Below are 19,399 nucleotides of genomic sequence, written 5' to 3'. Positions count from 1 at the left end.
GCCTTCGTTATCTACAAAAGGATGTAAATTTGACAAGTTTCCTTTTAGATTGTAATTTTTGCACAAAGAATCTATCTCTGTATCGAAATATTTATGTTGTTCGTACTTTATTATAAGCATTAAAGCGGAATTTAATTCAGCACTAGACAAATAGTCGTGATTTATTTTAGTTTTATTTTTATTCATATTGTTTAGAAATCGCAATATGTATGCTAAGAGTCTAACCATCTTTCTAAGATCAGAACAATTGCTGACTAAGCGCTCCAACACATACTCAAGCGGGCCTGTGTGAGACCCGTGGTCGCTGGAGAGCACCAAGCAGTGCTTCACTTCTGGTAAATCAGATGAAGTGTTCGTTTCAGTAATAGGAAAGTTATACTCACTGTCATTCAGGAAACGTGGGCCGTGCCACCATTGCTCGCAACTTGACAGCTCATGCGGCCTGACGCCTCTGCTTACGAGGTCAGCTGGGTTATTATCAGTACTAATATACAACCATTGCCAGCTGACGGTGTGCTGACGGATTACATTTACTCTGTTTGCGACATATGCTTGTAAATTCGTTAATTCCATTTTGAGCCATGCTAGGACAATCTGTGAGTCACTAAATAAGTAAACTTTGCTCACATTAACTTTTAATTTTAATGTGTCGTATGTTTTCGACATTAATTTAGATAACAATAGTGCGGCATTCAATTCGAGCCTTGGCACTGTCATCCCCTTTTTTTGTATAGGGTTTATTCTAGACTTAGAACAGAGTAGATGTAACGTGGTATTACCTGTTGGGGTGGTTACTCGCAGATAGATGCAACAACCGTGTGCCGTAGAGTCTATTCTCAGAAGCTGGTATTGAAATGAAATGAAATCGTTTATTTTTTCGACGTAGAATATTATAATTACTTGTCAAAAGTCATAATCTACCACCATTTCACAAAGGCCCCGTCGTTGTATATTTTATGAAATAAAGCGCAATCGTCTCTTACGAACAAAATACGAAAAACTTGTCTTTATTCACCACAATTTTAAATACTAAAAATACTGATGTTGTAATTCTTGTTTTCGCAATTAATGATTGTTTTATAATTAAATGTCTCGATTAAATTGCTTTTTTCACTATTTGGTATTCGGCCGAATACGGCTTACTATTCGGCCGAATACCGAATACTGAAAAAACTGGCCGAATAGGCCGAATACCGAATAGTTGCCGAATATTCGTGGCATCTCTAGTTATTATTTTCGCGCAGCTGCATGTCAAAGATAAAATGACTCATCTACATCACCTTGTTTCACCTCTTCCTGATTCAATATTTTCATCTTTATTTATCTGTTGGTCCTACCGCCTACCTAAAACCAAACAATTGATCGGCTTATACATATACATATGTGACCAAAGAGTATGTAAAAGCTAACGCTAGTGTGACGCCTGTCATATTTTTTTATGTCCGCGTTTATTTTTTATAAAATTACTAACTAAAAAACCAAAATAAGAAGTAGGTGGAGCGATAAATCGTTGAATGAATTAATTTTTCTAAAAATTATATGTCATAACAATATAATTTTCAAACTGTTAATTATAATACCTTTGCTATTGTTTAATTTACAAGAAAAACAAATGATTTGGCATGTAAAACAAATAATTAAAAATAATTTTGGTTGTTAATTTATCTGACTGTTACTTTTTTCTACCTATACGAGTGATAAAAGTATATTTGATTTAATTGTAAGTGTTTTAATAGACTTTTAATACCCGAAAATAGCAAAACGAAGCATTTAAAAAAAAAATCCCGGTTCCCGGGAATTCCCGGGAAATCTTGAAAATAATTCCCGTTTCCCGGGAACAGAAAAAGGTCGGGAAAAACGAAACCCTACTCCCCACCTACTAAACTAAAAAAAAACAATCTCCAATTTACCTCCCCACGTTGTAGATTACTCACTTGAGGTTCTCCCCGCTGAACTCTTTCCAAAGGAACCTCAAATATACCTAAACTCAAAAAAACACAATCTCCAATGCACCTCCCCACTTTGTACATCACTCACTTGAGGTTCTCCCCACTAACTCCTTGCACAAAACCCTCAAATATACCTAAATATATACATATTGTCTCTTCCATCCAAACTAATCCAAAGGTTGTCTGGTAGAGATTGCTTTAACTTTAAGCAATAAGACCGCCTTTTTTACTATTTTATGTATAAGTTGTGAAATTGTGATGTTTTCTTTGATGGTGCAAAATAAAGAGTATTCTATTCGAAACTAAAAAAACGCAATCTTCAATTTACCTCCCCACTTCGTAGACTACTCACTTGAGATTCTCCCCGCTGAACTCCTTGGACAGGAACCGGGCGAAGTGTTCCCGGCCGGCGGGGTCGTGGATCAGCTCGCGGAGGCCGAAGCCCCAGCGGCGGACGCGGCGAAGGGGCAGCGGGTCTTTGCTGTGGAGGTGGGGGGGAGATTAGGTGTGTTCGTAAGAGGATGAGGTAGTGTAGATGTAGAGGTCATAAGTGGTCCCGAGTTTGAAACCCGGGCAGGGCGGTCGTTTTTTTGTGACATTGTTGTGCATTTGTCGAATAATTTGCAAGAATTTTTGAGGCACCTATCTAATACAGCCAATAATGTCCTAAAGTTACAAAGTCGCTCAGAATGACAAGTTGTTTATACAACACTTTAGTTATTTATATCTTTAGTTTTGGATTTTTAATAAGACTGTTTCCGTTTTTTAGTACTTAATCATTATCACAAATCAGAGTGAATTTTCACGATAAAAATGCGCCGATGGAAATCAACAGGAAATATTTAAATTGTTGTCACGTCATTATATTTTTAATAAAATCGCATTTAATTTTAAATATTTTTCAAAATCGAAAAATAACGCAGATTTCTATCAGAAAAGGTTGCCCCATAAAGATTGCTTACAGCACTAAGCCCACCATTATCTATTCGTATATTTTAACAATCTCATAACTTTGCCAACCCCAAAAAATACGTATTATCTTTATCAATACGAGTCGCAAATATCCATATCACCTATTATCTAATTTCGCGATACTAGCAAAGTCAAGGCAAAATTTATTTATCGCAGCGGTGTTATCCTTAACCGTACACAAGGTTACAAGCCTCGGCCTCGCTTCCAAGGTTCACCTTGGGCTGTAAGGTCGCACCTTGAGGCTGAAGGTCAACCTTCAGTTCCAAGGTCGACCTTGGGACAAGGCCGGGAGAGCATTTGGCAGTGAGTGCGAAACTCAAAGTCAAGGTTAGACGTATTAGCGAATATAGGCTGTGACGTAGTAGGAAGTTATGATTAGTTCGTTGTTTATGTATGGATGTGTAATGTGTAAGAGTAGATAGGTGTTGTTTTGATTGTGTTTCGATTTAGTATAAGGATACTGGCATAGTGATAGTGATAAACATTGGTCTTGTTTTGTCGTTTTCTTACAATTAGATATCCGCGATTCATACAGGATAAAATTTTATCAGTATTTTTTGGATGTGGAGTTGGAGGCATAATGAAAGTTTCTCAGTATATCGGATATATGAAGCTGCCAACAACGGGATTGTCACTGAAAATATTCAGCCCTGTATTAGGTGAAGATTCTTTAATTTTTTAACCGACTTCGAAAAAAGGTTTTTAATTCGTCTGTATGTTTTTTTTCTCCTTCTAACTGTTTCTCTATAGATACGATTTTTAGAAGAAGGTGCGGCAACGATGTCTTTCGGTATTTATTTTGTACCTATTATCAAGGGTTGGAAATGTTCAAACTACTACAGGGCACGTTGCATTTTTTCACGCGACATCATCACAACACACAACATATTATTATATTGTGAGTTACATAAAATATCTCATTTATCGAGTGCTAGAGAATGTCGAGTGACGGAAAATTGCCCCCTGGACCGATTTTCATGATTTTGTGTTGGTTTTTTCTTATCATCCTGACCAAATTTCCTTATATTTTATACTGGTTTATTATACATTTACACTTATGGACTTGCATACATTTTATGGACTTACACAACAACTGTAGATAAATTATTAAAAAAAAAAGAGTTTACATATTAGTGTAATAACATAGCCATTTTTTTTAAAGATAGGTACCTACATCAATTTTTGGCAGCTAGGTCAACGGTCGACAGGGTACAATTTTATCAGTGGGCCAGTCTGCACACTTACCACTGGCGCTCCTGCTCCCACAGCTCGGTGGTGTCGTGTATCCACGGGTTGGGCCACTCTGGAGCGGTCAGGAAAGCGTCGTACTCGGCGTATTGTTCGTAGTATGCTATGAACCTGGGGGACAAAGGGATAAGTTATGATTAGTTTAGTACTTTGCGCGTATTTCGCAGTGTCTTCTTTTCTCGGTGTAAATTGCGATTCTGCACTGACTCTGACTCCACAACCTACCTACCATATCTTAATCTCCTGGAACAAATGGGACAGATTTATTTTAGTAACTAGTACTAGGTACAAAATTAAATGTTGGTTTTAAGGTGAACTTCGCAATCCCTTATATGGCTTTTCACGGTTCTACTTTGTTGTCCGTCTGTCTTTCTGTTAATACCTTTACCGGCTCGTACACAATACGTCGTCGACTTGCGACATCCCATCGCAAACATCTGCGACTATTTTGACATTTATTCAGAGCAAATGCTTGATTACTGTCGCAGGTTTTTGCGATGCGACGTCGCAACGCAGTTTTGTGTACAGACCCAATCTCAGGAACGCATGAACATAATTATATTGATTTGAAATTTGAAATTTACGACAGATAATGGAACTAATATCCATCATCCTCAGAAGAATAACTGCACTACGCTTTTTCTTATGCTAGCCTTACCCATCTCCTTATTCTTATTCTTACCCTTAACCTTTTGACATCTTCCGCTGTCATCTTCGTCTATGGCGGAATTGAATGACATACTGACATGTTGCGAAAAACGCCTATTTTTTATGAAGAGCCTCTATGTCTACCGGCCTAAGTCCAATACTCACATGTCGGCCACCTTGCTGACTTTGATGTTTCGTCTCTCCAGCCGCTGCCGCAGCATTGACAGCTGGCGCCGCGCCGCCTCTATCTGCTGCTCTATGGTCGGCTCTGGCTTTTGTGCCGGGTCTAGCGCCGTCACGGTTATTGTCGGCTGCTTGGAGGATTCGCCTGTTTTTGGAGGGTTGTGGGTTAGCTTTTTTGGGGTAAAGAAATACATGTAAAATTATAAAGTATCTTACTTTTAATTTAAATTCTGTACTTATGTGTTAGATTAAGTTTTTTGTAACTTTGCCCATGTTTTTGTGCACAAATAAAGAATATCTTAATAAATCCTATATCTTAATTTAATTTATATAAAGTTGTTCAGAATAACTAGCCGAGTAAGCTGAAAGGTGGTAACCCTTTCAGCATACAATTCCTTTTTTGTAACAGCCTACAATAACATAAAAAGTAGCATAAATAAACCCGCGGTTCTAACTTTCAATGTATGATGAGTTTTTAGAGTTCCGTTCCGTAGTTTCCGTACTCAAAAGGCAAAAAGAAATCCTTATAGGATCAATTGGTTGTCTGTCCGTCCATCTGTCACCACCCTTTTTTGAGAGCGCGTAAAATAATGAAAATAAAACATTTATCTTACCGTTCTCCTTGATATTATTGTCCGCGTTCTGCTTCTTCTGTATCTCCTCCTCGCTCTCCTGAGGGTTTGTTATCGTCACGATCGGGTTGTTCTGAAATGGAAAACAATTAATTAATATACTTACTAAAATTATTGATCGTGTGAATAATACCGTGAAATCATACACAATACAAATATTATTGTGACTATCGGACGCTATACGAGGGCGATACCGAAATGATCGGGAATAGAAAAAAGTACAAAGATATCATAATATTATTTACTTTTATTGTTTTTCAAAGTAGTCTCCGTGACATTCAATGCACTTTTTCATTCGATTAAACCAATCATTGAAACAGTAATTCCAGTCTGAAGTGGATACTGTCAAAACAGCTGATTTGTAAGCTTCGACCGCCTCTTCTGGGCCGCTAAACCGTTGACCACGTAGCATATCTTTAATTCTTGGGAATGTAAAATAATCATTGGGGCTCAGATCAGGGCTATACGGAGGATGGTCCATCAACTCTACGTTTTCCATATTTAAAAACGTTCTTGTTTTGCGAGCGGTATGAGAGCTTGCATTATCGTGGTGAAGGATTATACGACGATTCGGGTTAGTTTTACGAAGTTCTCTTACGACTTCCGGCAAAAAAACTGTTGTGTACCAATCAGCAGTAACCGTCCTTTGTTCTTGTAATGGAATCGTAGCCACATGGCCAGTTTTCGATACAAACGAAGCGACCATTTTTTTCGACACGCTGCGTGAGCGAATAACTTTTGTTGGCTTGACCTCACCTTCGAAGACCCAAACTGCAGATTGATGTTTTCTTTCGGGCTCATATGAATAAATCCACGATTCATCACCAGAGACGATATTGTAGACAGCATTTGAACTGCCTCCATTGAACCGTTGCAGAGCAGATCGACACCAATTAACACGAGCCGACTTTTGTTCCTCGGTCAAACAGTGGGGCACCCAGCGCGAAACTAACTTCTTGACACCCAGTTCTTCATGTAAAATGGTTTGAATGGCTGTCATACCAATGCTGAGAGAAGCCCGAATCTGCTCGTATGTCACATGTCTATCTTCTTTTATTAACTGGCGTACAGCATCGATGTTATCTTGTGTTACCGCTGTTTTTGGCCGACCAGTAGAAGGGACTGTGGTAAGAGAGGAACATCCACGGCGAAACTCAGAATGCCAACGATATATAGTCGTTTTACTTGGTGCTTCAAGTTTATAAATAGAAACAAGCTCGGCGAGACATTGTTCTTGAGATAAACCTCGACGAAAGTTGTGAAAAATTATTGCACGGAAATGTTCCCGCGTAAGCTCCATTTTTTACACCGACTTGTCAAATTCAAATGGTCAATACTCTTTTATTTTTTACTTTTTTTAAAATTCGAAAATGGAATTATGTTTGAAAAAACACTACATTTGATACACCAAAAAGGTTTCACTCTAATTTATTCCTAAGTATTCTATTCCCGATCTTTTCGGTGTAGCCCTCGTACATACATATACATACATGTTGTAAAAGTGGTATAGCATTGGAGTCCTAGAACTAATAAAACTAAACCAAAGTAGTAAAAAATATCTGTATTTAAATATCTGCCCCGGCCTGGGATCCAACCCGGGACCTTCGGCATATTAGTGTGGGTCACTAACCACGAAGCCATACGGTCGACTAACTCCACTATACTGTATTTGTGTGTTCTGTGGGCTTGTGTCATGTTTTAAGGGCTGGGTTTTCAATGGTCTGATAAAAGTTATCTGAGTAGTAAATTCTGATGCTGTCGCGTCAGAATGTTTGCGTAAGCCAGTGACAGCAACAATTTTATTCTTTAAATTTAAAAAAAATACTATTGAAAAATCAGCCCTAAGTGGAACAAATAAAACTTTGTATGTATCTAACTACCTTCAAGTTGTGCTGCTGAGCCAACTCCTGGCACTGTTTCAGTCGTTTCTCCTTCATGGCGTTGATACGAGACAGTTTCTTCGGATCCAGCTCTGTCGTGTTCACGCAGCCAGGCTGAAAATTGTTCAACTTTATGTTACTATGGTGGATAGAGTTCTTTAGGGATAATTTTGGTACAACAGTAGTAGAAGAATGAAGTTAAATTAACACACAGAAGCCACTCAAAATAATAATAAAAATCCGATAAGTTCAACTATTTGTTGCAAAATAGCAACCTGGAAAATAGCAAAATAGCAACCCCACGGCCGTCAAAAGTACGGAAGCACCCAGAAAACTACCACTTGAAATTGGTCATCTTCAAATGACGGATTGTGACATGTGTTGCTTAACTTCAATGATCAGTTGCTATGACCACTGAAGCTAACTCGACTACGGTTCGTGTTTCAATGGTTTCATATAAAAATATTCCAGAAAGTTCTATATGTTAAACTTAAGTTTTTGCGCTGGGATGGAATACACATATCTCTTCTGCTGACTGTACCTAGGCCTCCCCTTAGCTTATTCGGCTATTGTACCACCACCGACACATGTCATTAGCAATTAACAATTTGTAAGATTCAAACAAGTTACGAGAGCCGTTGCTTAAGGATTGTTAATTGCTAATGATCGGTGGTGGTAACCCCACAGTACAATTGTACCGTCTATGTTGTGCATTTCCTATTGTAATTTCTGTGTTTGTGTGCAATAAAGAATTATCCATCTATCTACAATATAAACCGTCCTCACCATAGGTCGGTGCACGTCCCAAAACGCCCTCTCCTGGCTGTCCAGCACCTTTCTCTCGAGCTTATCTCGCTTCTTGTCCACCTGAGGACAACAACAAAATTAGAACTAGAGAAAAACGTTAGTAATAAGTACATGTCATGTCAAAGTAAAAGCCAAATGTCAAAGACTCTTCTTTTCCTGTGTAAGGACACAAATAAAGGTATTTAGGGTGAAGTGTTAGGCCATCAAGCGCCGCCAATTGAAAAAAAAAACACAACTTCCGTTTGAAAGCCTTTTTTTTTCAGAACTGCCACTTTTCACGCCTTCTTCATACTAAATAATTTTTTTAGAACCTGCCTCCCATTGCCCAGTACCTAGAAAGTAGAAGTTAAAGTTGTTTCCGCCAGAAACGGTCGTTTTTAGCGTATGGGGGGAGCTAGTTGGCCTTACACTTTACCTTATGGGTCGATTACACCTAACGAGTACAGTGGCGAATCAGTGTCCTCGGCCGCGCAATCGGTCACTTGCTAGCCGGTCATTGGTCGAGGATCGGCCGAGGATACTGTCCGTTAGGTGTAATTGACCTCTTAAATGTTAAGCGGCACATACCTTGCTCTGCGCCTCGGCCTGCATGAAGATGAACTCCCACTTCCTGGTGAACATCTTCTGCAGGCGCGCCAGCGACTCCGCCTCGTAGTCCGCCAGCTCTAGGCGGGCTTTGTTCTGCATTGTGCGCTTGCAGAGGTACACCGCTGTAGGGGGGAAAAGAGATTGATTTATTTATATACAGGATGTTGCAAAAAGGGTATACTAAGCCGAAAGGGGGTGACTCCAGAGGTCATTCTGAACAACTTTTGTTCTAAGAGTTTTGGAAATCACGAAATAAAAAACGTTCTCCATAGTAAAAAGTCACGTGAACAACAAAGTTTCTATGGAAAAAAAACCGAAACTCGTAGAACAAAATTTGTTCAGAATGGCTCCCTGAGTCACCCCCTTTCGGCTTAGTATAGCCTTTTTGCAACACCCTGTATAAGGCACAACAAGAATAAACGAATAAAGTTTAGTGTCTAAATGTTGTCTCAGGGCCGATTTTTCAACGGATAAATGGTATGTTGGGGAAAGTTTCTGAATGTTTGGGACATTTTGATGTTGACTATGGACTATGGATGAAGCGTAGTAACGTAGTGTTGGACGCCCTCCAGCCAAATGGGATGACTTTCGAAAGGTTGCTGGTAATGATTGGATGCGGAAGTGCATGGATTGCATCCAGTGGCGTGCTTTGGGAGAGGCCTACGTCCAGCAGTGGACTGCTATAAGCTGATGATGGTGTATGTCTTGACACACAAGCCAACACAGTGAAGCAAAACATAGGCTATTTAAAAAAAGTTACTGATTGGATAGTTTAACGTACCGTAGTCAGTATTCTCAGGTTCCCACTGGTTTGATGGCCAGAAGTACGGTGTTTGAAATCTGGGAATAAAAAACATTACATAATTAACATGAGTAGGTACTAATTTACTCCCGAGCGAGGTTGGCAGATAGGTATTCTAGCGAAGCTACTGAGACAAATAACGTTTGCTGATAGAGCGCCATCTTTTGGTAACAATGGTTGACCATTTCTAAAGTTGTTTCTGAACGAATAATACAACCCGTATTAGGCATTTTTTTCTTTATCAGCAATCGAGTTAAATCGCAAGTTAAAGTGTTACCATAATAATATGTAAGATCTATAAACAGCGCCATCTATTGGTACCAAAGGGAAACTCACCTATAAAAAGTGTTGTCATTCTTCACAGACAGATTGTGATCATCAATAGGGAACAGGTAGCCATGGCTGGCTAGTGATGAGCCAGATGGAGGGCCTCCCACATCTCTAATAGATTGAACCAAACACTAATGTGTAGAAACTACAAATAGTGCCATCTATCGTCCAATAACAGAAACTAAAAAACAACGCCATCTACATTTCACCTGGGGAAACTTACCGGTAATAAGTGTTGTCATTCTTCACAGACAGATTGTGATCGTCAATAGGGAAGAGGTAGCCGTGGCTGGCCAGTTGATGGGCCAGATGGAGGGCCTCCCAAGTCTCTAATAGATTGAGCCAAACACTAATGTGTAGAATCTACTAAAAGCGCCATCTATCTTTCAGCTACGGAAACTCACCTTAACAACTTTCACTTGCTGATAAGGCGCCATCTATTAGAATTCGATGGGAAACTCACCTATTATAAGTGTTGTCATTCTTCACAGACAGATTGTGATCATCAATAGGGAACAGGTAGCCGTGGCTGGCCAGTTGATGGGCCAGATGGAGGGCCTCCCACATCTCTAGACTGAGCAGAACACTATAGTATGTAGAAACTACAAATAGCGCCATCTATCGTTCAATAACAGAAACTCAAAAACAACGCCATCTAACTTACAGCTGCGGAAACTTACCGGTAATAAGTGTTGTCATTCTTCACACTCAGATTGTGATCGTCAATAGGGAACAGGTAGCCGTGGCTGGCCAGTTGGTGAGCCAGATGAAGGGCCTCCCACGTCTCCTCAAGGTTGAGGTGCCGCATCAACCAGCTTATCAGGTCTGAGCCTGTGAACACCTGGGGAAAGGGGGGTTGAGGTTATATTTTTTGATTATACAGGGTGTTGCAAAAAAAGGGTGTTATAAGCAGCACACATGTGAGTCGCCGGCATGTTGCCACTATTTTGCCACTTTCGCAAACCCTTTAGGCATGGATTAGATACAAGGTGTAATTTTATGTGTTGTTGCCGTTGCCATGTCCACTTACCAGACATACCTAAGTACTGAGCTAAGTTCATTACAAGATCAGCTTTGTATTTTCAATGAATCACATTGGATAGTGGGACGAAAATAAATAGAACTCAAAAATTTACATGTTTGATGAAATGCTTATCCAGTTTACAACGCCATCTAGTGGCTGGCCCAAACATTATCCCAAGTTCCAACCGCTACTAACGCCACCTAGTATACACCATACATATATTTTGATTTTCCTTACATGGCGAGATGGATTCCTTCACATCGATATCTCTAGATAGGATGATTTTCTTTAGATGGTCAAAGTCAGACTCAATTTTTTTTATTTATTGTTTAAATATAAAATTTTCTGATGAACGTAAATTTTTACAAACTACTCTCCGTTCGGATAAAGGGCCCTTTCTATCTTAGGAGAAGAACAGAGGCAAGAAACTCCTGAGCCATCTCCAACCTTGCCACAAAATAAAGTTGAAGCTGATTGGTCCTTGTTCATGTCAAGTTAATGTCATCCAACTTTTTTTTTAGGTTAGGCAGGCAACGAAAATATTTTTATCCAAAGCCTCGACGTGACGTCACTCATACTAAAAATATTTTGAACTTTGAAATCAAAAAAATATATTAAAACATAGAAATATTAAGAAATAAAAAAATACGGGTCATCTAAATTTGTGATATCTCGTCGAAAATAAAATAAAATCGGTGAGCATTTTATTTGAAATGTTGTCAATTGTATCCATCAATCATCATCATCAAGTGATGGATACAATTGACAACATTTCAAATAAAATGCTCACCGATTTTATTTTATTTTCGACGAGATATCACAAATTTAGATGACCCGTATTTTTTTATTTCTTAATATTTCTATGTTTTAATATATTTTTTTGATTTCAAAGTTCAAAATATTTTTAGTATGAGTGACGTCACGTCGAGGCTTTGGATAAAAATATTTTCGTTGCCTGCCTAACCTAAAAAAAAAGTTGGATGACATTAACTTGACATGAACAAGGACCAATCAGCTTCAACTTTATTTTGTGGCAAGGACCAATCACGAACTTCCGTCATTGACAAGGACACATAAAAGTGACAGACATTTGAGTGATGTTTGTCATTGTCATTGTCAAAGTGACATAACATGTTTTTTTTTGTTTATGTTTTAGAAGTAAAAGCCCGTTTAATTATTATGCCACATCGTGATGTCACGAATGATAATTTAGATTTTTATGTTTTTCTCTGAAATAAATCAAAAGAAAAATCGGAAACATTTTTTTTTGTAAATATTAGAGCCATATCTCTAAATGGTTTTCGAATTTCAACTGTATAAAATTTTGAAATGTTGTCAATTTATTTTATTTTACTGACAGACTCACCGAGGGTATCTTGGACATGAAGCTCTTGACGGTGCGCACGGGCACGCCCGTGTTCTCGTCCTGCATCTTGTCTATGATCGCTTCCATCTGGAATTGGACAGAAACAATATATTTTGTGACCAGCGCTGCAATCACGAGTACTGATAGATAGATAGATAAATCATTTATTTGTTCCACTTAAACATGACACATGAGTAGTTACAACAAATTAGATATTCAGGTACAGCTAAATTATGGGAAATGTGTGTGTTGAAGCAGACCAAAAGAGAAGCAACTCAGCGCATATGTCTGCCCTTAGGGACAAACCACAGATTTTTTGTTACCTCCCATGTAGTTTAATTTTCGAGATCGTCATAACCTGTCGACTCAAGCTCAAGTCGCTAGCGTAATGGGTAGAACAACTAAATGCTATTACAGAGGGCGCCTTAGGCGACCGTGCCCGATTTCCCAGTTCTAATTGGTTCATTCAGTCGCCATTTTTTCTCCCCAATTATGTAATTGGCCAAAGCGATTGTGCTGCCAAAGTTTCACTTGGTTTTCTTCCGATAGATATTTCGGTAACATCTTTACCAGCGCCTCTGTCGGTAACGTAAGAAACTAATAAACTGCATAACAATTCCAGTGACCTGCCTATCGGATTACCATCGATTACTCGTGATCGTAGCTCTGTTACCGTACCACCATCGACACATTAGTTAGCAATGAACAATCTTTACTACTTTTTATTTGGATAACTATGTTTCACCGAGTTTCACCTTGTCTTTAAATGTTCTCCTGTGGGAATTTCAGGACAAATAGTAGCCTATGTGTAAGCTGTATTAATGTAAAGTGTAGGTACGTAGTGTTTTTTTTCCTCAGTGGTAAAGTGTCATCTGAATTATAATTCAGTACTTTATGCACTGAGGAAAGCTGCGTACAGACCGGCCCAACGAACGCCAACGAACGGGTTTCGTTGACCTTCGTTGCAGCAATCTGCCCTGTATTTTGCATGATAAATATCCTTCGGCATCGTTGGGCGTTCGTTGGGCCGGTCTTTACGCAGAAGAGCTTTCTGTTTTCTGCGAATTTAGGATTGCAGTATTGCATAGATAACACATCCAAAGCCATAATTTTTTGCCATTTCTACATGTTAAGGTAACTGACATTAACTGTAAGCCAAGTCAAAATCAGCATGTTTTTTGTAAAAAATAACAGATAACCATGCCATGCGTGTCAGAATACAATTTGTATGCATCGTTGATTTGTATATCTCTGAATACATTACAGGTATTTATTATCATTCCTATTCCCTACTGTATAATCAATTTGGTGTAGGAGTGATAAAAATACACTATAAAAACCGGCCAAGTGCGAGTCGGGCTCGCGCACAAAGGGTTCCGTAGCAGCAAATATAATTTACAGTTAAATCAACCTATCTCAAAAACTATAAGAGATACTTTGATCAAACCAAAAATCGTTGAAAGAGTTAATTAGCATGCATCACCTCTATTTTTTTTAGAATTTTATACCCCGTAGTTATAAAAATAGAGGGGGGGGGACATACTTTTTACGACTTTGAGAGCTGATATCTCAAAAACCGTTCACTTTAAGAAAAATGTTTTTTAGAAAACTTTATATCATTTTAAAAGACCTTTCCATTGATACCCCACACGGGTATGTACATCGAAAAAAAAAATTTCATCCCTCAGTTACATGTATGGGGGGCCCCACCCCCAATTCTTTTTTTTACTATTTAGTGTCATATTTTTGTAGCGGTTCATACAACACATATTCCCATCAAATTTCATCACTGTAGTACTTATAGTTTCCGAGTAAATCGGCTGTGACAGACGGACAGACGGACAGACGAAACTATAAGGGTTCCGTTTTTGCCATTTTGGCTACGGAACCCTAAAAAACCAATGGACGGTGGTTATGGTTTCCTATCCTACTACAGATACTATAACTAGAATATCTTTCATTGGCTAGTCTCCTTTTTGACACAGAAAAGTAATTTTCTTTCCTATCGCGCCTGCCTTTATCTATTAATGATTAGATTTTTAAAACAACACAACAGGTTTTGATGCGCTTTTGAAATAGATAAAAGTGATATAACAGAAAGGTACATAATGGTCCTTTTTATGGACTCACGGGAAAATCTTTTAGGGCGAGGCGAAGGTAGTTAAAGCTAAGTATGACTATGAAAAAAAGTTCTTCATGTTGTGAGTATGTGTGAATATGTGTATGTATGTAGGTATGTTTGTTACTTCTTCACGTTGAAACTGCAGAACCGATTTTAACGAAATTTGGTATGGAAATAGCTTAAACCCTGGCTTAACACACAGGCTACTTTTTAACGGGAAACCTTTTTAAGGCGATGCGAAGCTCGCGGGAACACCTAGTTAAATTATATTCCCTGTGGGGATGTTATTACCTGTACCTGGCTCTCGAATGGAATCTTTGCGCACATTGCATGTTTTTCTCAATCAATACTGACCTTCTTATAGACGAGGTAGTTGGGAGCCTCCTCGGGCGGGGGCACGGCGGCCAGGAGCGCCTGCACGCTGGGCGGCGCAGCCGGGGCGGGCGCGGGCTCCTTCCTGCTGTCTCTTTCATCCTTAGCGCCTTTTGAGGAGTTATCTCTGTGGGGGAAGGAGTGGGGTGTGTTTGGTTTGGTTTCACATCATCATCACCCTATGTCAACCCACTCCAGGGTATCACATGTATGTTGGTGCCAATACAGGAACGGCTATTAGTATAAATTAGGAATAAGGTGGAACCTAATATACTGCCCTGGGGTACTCCATAAAATACAGGGAGCATTTTACTGGTAAAGTCATCTATGGTCACACATTGATACATCACACTAGATAGTCTTTAAAAAGATTTAGCTGTGAGCCGCCTATCCCAATTTTCTCCAATTTCTCAATCAGCAGGGGGACAGAGACTGTGTCAAAGGCTTTAGCTAGGTCCAGGAAGACACAGTCATATACAGTTTTTACCAGAATCCAAGTTTGTAGAGACAAAATCAGTAAGAAAAATGACAGCCACATTTATTTTTCCTACAACTGAACTGTACGTCTAGTACAGGTTTTGCAATATTTGAAAACTATAAAAGTTTATGTTTTCTTCTGTCAACTGCATACATTATCTGTCAAAAGAGGCATGATTTTGTATGCGAGAAAACCTTTAAAAAAATCCGACAATCTAACAAACCTGTTCTAGACCCTCTGGTTGATTGAGAGCAGATTGTTTGACTTGAAGTAGTGTGTTAATCTGTTATTTATTCCTTTCTCAAGTATTTTTGTAAGAGAAAGCAGAATTGAAATTGATGACTTAATATTAAAGGACAGCCCATCAATGGAGAGGCCAGTTTTGAAAGTCACTATGCATGCTTACATAGAGAATCAGCAAAAAAAAACTGGGAAATGCTCCGTAAGTGAGCACTTTTACATAATCGGGTAACCGGTACAGATACAGGGAACCCCATTCTCTATGTAAGCACCCTACTTGCTGGTACCGGAACTGCTTATGGCCCAACAACTGTCCACATGTTAGAACAAACAAGGACAAAAAAAGAAAAAACTTCATTTTGACTTTGCGATTACCTCACTGCAGCACTGCAAGCTGCAAGCAGTGATTAAGAACTTGTCTCTAGCTACAGTCGTCGAAATATAAGAGGCCCATTTGGACAGCTCCAAAATGTATGGGATGACAGGTGGTATCAAACCTAAATCATAAAAAATCTAAACAATGAGTAACTCTTGGTGCTTTAAAAGTTTTTTTTTCTTTCGGCTATTAAATAATAAGCCAGATTATGTGTCTTTTTAAGTATTTCATCAAGTAAATTAAGAGTAAATAGCAAATTTGTGTAGCTGTCCTGTGGGCCTATTATATTTCGATGACTGTAATAATATGACTAGGAACTAACCTGGATGGCCCTTGTTGGCAGGCCTTCTGTGCCTTTTCGGAGGAATTCATCGTAACCATTGTACAATTGAGTGGGGACACCTCGAACCACTCACAAACACTCCCGCAGACGGCTCACTGGGACAGTCAACATTTTGTTTTGTTCCCTCACTGAAATAGGTCAAATTTATTAATCTATGGTAAAAGGTCCAGACAACGTCACACCTTATAGAGTGTCCTAATGCCCCAAAATGCAGTCAAGGAGACCTGATGAAGGCCAATGATCTCGCAATAAGAGTAGCAAAACACTGGAGGAAGTTAGCTTAGTGCATTTTACACGATAGAAGAAGAAAAGGTAGGCAGTATTCAAAAGAAATAAAGACCAGGAGTCAGTAAGTATTGAAAATTCTTAACTCTAATGGTATGTTTTGAACATGGATATTGCTACAATGAAAGTGTAAAATAATGAACCTGTGTTATTATGCTTTTTATCGAAAGAACGCATAGAATTTCATGGATGGTGAGCGATGGTTTTTTTATAGCACAAATCATCCACTGTGCTCATAAAACCAACGTAGAGTTTACATTTACCGCTTTAATGTAAACAATACTGTTAAATGTTACAACTTGAATGGTAATTCAAATGTTTGTTATGTTTTTACACGACCTTTTGCGACAAAATAGGAACAGCGGAACAGGTGAAATTTTATTATGAATTATTATAGATATTTCATAGGATAGCTAGATGTGGATTGCAATTATTGACTAAGAAGAATCGGGAAAGGTTCCGGAGGGCACGGAAATCACTAACACTGGCTATTTATCATCATAATTAGAAGGAAATGAGTTAAAACACTGATCACTTCACTTACATCTAAAATGTTCTGTTCCGTCGCAATGCACACTCAAGCACTTATACTGAATCCTTGCTCATATGCTCAACCATCAGAAATTCCATGTTTTATTCATAAAACACCAACATTAATGTACAAAACAAGAAATTTCTAACATTTTCTCGATTAATTTCATTCCTAAATGTCAAAAATATTCGCCATGTTTCAATTTCCTTATCACTTAGGAAAACAGAGATAGAATATCAAACTTGCATTAGAACGAAAGAGATAGATGAATCGTTTCCTAGGTATCCGACTAAATTTAATAGGCAAGTTGTTTCTTGAAACGGGTATGTTTTTGGTCGATATTGAACATAGTGGTACAGCCTTTGGTTTAGCGCATGTGTTTACGAGATTTATTGAACGCTTTTCGCGCTATTTTTAGATACAGAAGTAAAAAATATTAAATTATGCAAATCTACTAATTACAATTATTGGATAAAAAATAAATAAAATATAAGACATTTAGTACAAATTAAACAAGTCATTATAATATTAATAGTGATTAACGTGAACAGCGCCATCTATAAATTTGGTTAGATTACACGAAGTATATTTTTACACTATTGCTATTATTTTTTCATGCACATTCATATAGTAAAACTTCCATCAGTAGTACTAGAGGGCGTTAGTTAGAAGTTTATATAATGTGAAAAACTACCTCAATCAACCCAAGTTGTGCCCAAGTCGATAGTAATAGTCATAAATAAAATAGGTATTCATTCACGATAGCTTTTTAAAACTGGCTTTATTAATGTTAAGTACCTCCTCGATTTACACATCATGTCTAGCCTAGTGTTACCTCTGCAACACACATTAGGTAGGTATAGGTAGGTATGCAATGCACCCTGTTTGATTCTTGTAGATCAAACCCAGGGTACTCAAATGTTTCCTCTTGTTCCAAAACGATATTAACTAATTTATTAAAGTCTGATTAGGTAAAGTATGTTTTTTAATCTCATTATTATTATTAGTACATAACTATAAGAACCTACTTTATAACATAGTACATAACTATAAGAACCTACTTTATAACCAGGAAAATATTTGTTGCACATTCTAGTCAAAGCGAACAAAGAAACATCGTGAGGCCATTTACTTTCAAAACACGAGGCCGACAAGAATGCACCTTTTCACTAAACTCTTGATTCAATGGCGCTTGAATTCATATTTAATACTTTAGCTGTACCCGCGAGCTTCGCTTCGCCTTAAAAAGTTTTCCCGTGGGGATTCCGGGATAAAAAGTAGCTTCTATGTTCTTTCCCGATCTATACCATTATGTAGCTATACCAAAATCCATTCAAATCCGTCCAGTAGTTTTGTCGTGAAAGAGTGACAGACTTAGTTTAGTTATTTTATATTAGTTAGGATTTAGGATCCATACAGAAATATGTTATTTGACGACCGAATGGTGTAGTGGTTAGTGACTGACTGCTATGTCAAAGTTCCCGGGTTCCATCCCAGGCCGGTGCGGAACGCAGATATTTGTAAGTATCTAACTAACTACTCGGGTCTTGGGACTCTTGGGTGTTAAAATTATCAAAGTATTTACTTAATTACGTATCGGTCAAGACATAATATCAGCTGTCCGATACCTGTATATTACAGGGTCTGCTTAGCTTGAGGTCGGATTGAATTGAAACCCCTAGAACGTCTGATGATGGAAAGATACTCTTTTGGGGTGCACTGACGATATTAACTATGCACTTCTTTTTATACCTGCATACCCACGTTCGGCGCACTCTGAGCCTCTAGTACGAGTTTTGCAATTTACGTAAACGAAAAAAGTTTTGGTTTTCTTCTGTCACCTGCATACATTACTTATCTGTCAAAAGTTTCATGATAGTTTTTGCTAGAGGCGCCACTTTGTAATGCGAATAACAAGTACAGTAGTACTACTAGAATAGTACTCGTTATTCTATGGTAAAGTTATGTATAAATATGTAGAGTAACTAACCCTTATGTGGCCAATGTCTTACGCGTTCTCTCCGATTCGATATTGAATAGTTACGAAAACGCATTGAATCAGTCAGTGAATGCAGTTGAGGTGTCCTTGAACGGTGGTCGACCTTTGCAACGTTAAACTTTTGTTCTGTATTTATAATATAATATAATATATATCCTCCTAGCCGTATTCGGCCATGGCGACTGCGTTCAAACTCCGTGTGTTATAGTTGCTGAGGGTTCCG

General features: G+C 38.4%; 1 protein-coding gene across 2 annotated transcripts in view; it reads right to left on the bottom strand.

The window, feature by feature from the left end:
- The window catches only part of LOC105387927 (regulator of G-protein signaling 7), a 28,397-nt gene extending 10,918 nt beyond the window's left edge, over positions 1-17,479 (bottom strand). Inside the window, exons 1-14 of one of the 2 annotated variants that reach the window (XM_048624212.1) lie at positions 17,190-17,479; positions 16,340-16,488; positions 14,906-15,050; positions 12,430-12,516; positions 10,815-10,880; positions 10,503-10,597; positions 9,689-9,747; positions 8,887-9,029; positions 8,299-8,379; positions 7,513-7,641; positions 5,615-5,705; positions 4,983-5,145; positions 4,167-4,280; positions 2,302-2,430 (exon numbers count right to left, since the gene is read on the bottom strand). In XM_048624212.1, coding sequence (XP_048480169.1) covers positions 2,302-2,430; positions 4,167-4,280; positions 4,983-5,145; positions 5,615-5,705; positions 7,513-7,641; positions 8,299-8,379; positions 8,887-9,029; positions 9,689-9,747; positions 10,503-10,597; positions 10,815-10,880; positions 12,430-12,516; positions 14,906-15,050; positions 16,340-16,398 — 1,361 coding nt within the window. In that variant the 5' untranslated portion in view covers positions 16,399-16,488; positions 17,190-17,479. The remainder of the gene's footprint in view (positions 1-2,301; positions 2,431-4,166; positions 4,281-4,982; positions 5,146-5,614; positions 5,706-7,512; positions 7,642-8,298; positions 8,380-8,886; positions 9,030-9,688; positions 9,748-10,502; positions 10,598-10,814; positions 10,881-12,429; positions 12,517-14,905; positions 15,051-16,339; positions 16,489-17,189) is intronic. The other variant, XM_048624213.1, reaches the window with a different exon arrangement.
- Positions 17,480-19,399: the final 1,920 nt, after the last annotated feature.

The sequence above is a fragment of the Plutella xylostella genome, chromosome 11 (genome assembly GCF_932276165.1).
Source record: "Plutella xylostella chromosome 11, ilPluXylo3.1, whole genome shotgun sequence".
In the NCBI taxonomy this organism is placed as follows: domain Eukaryota; kingdom Metazoa; phylum Arthropoda; class Insecta; order Lepidoptera; family Plutellidae; genus Plutella; species Plutella xylostella.
The sequence above is the reverse complement of the archived record's forward strand: the minus strand, read 5'-3'. Positions and strand labels throughout refer to the sequence as shown.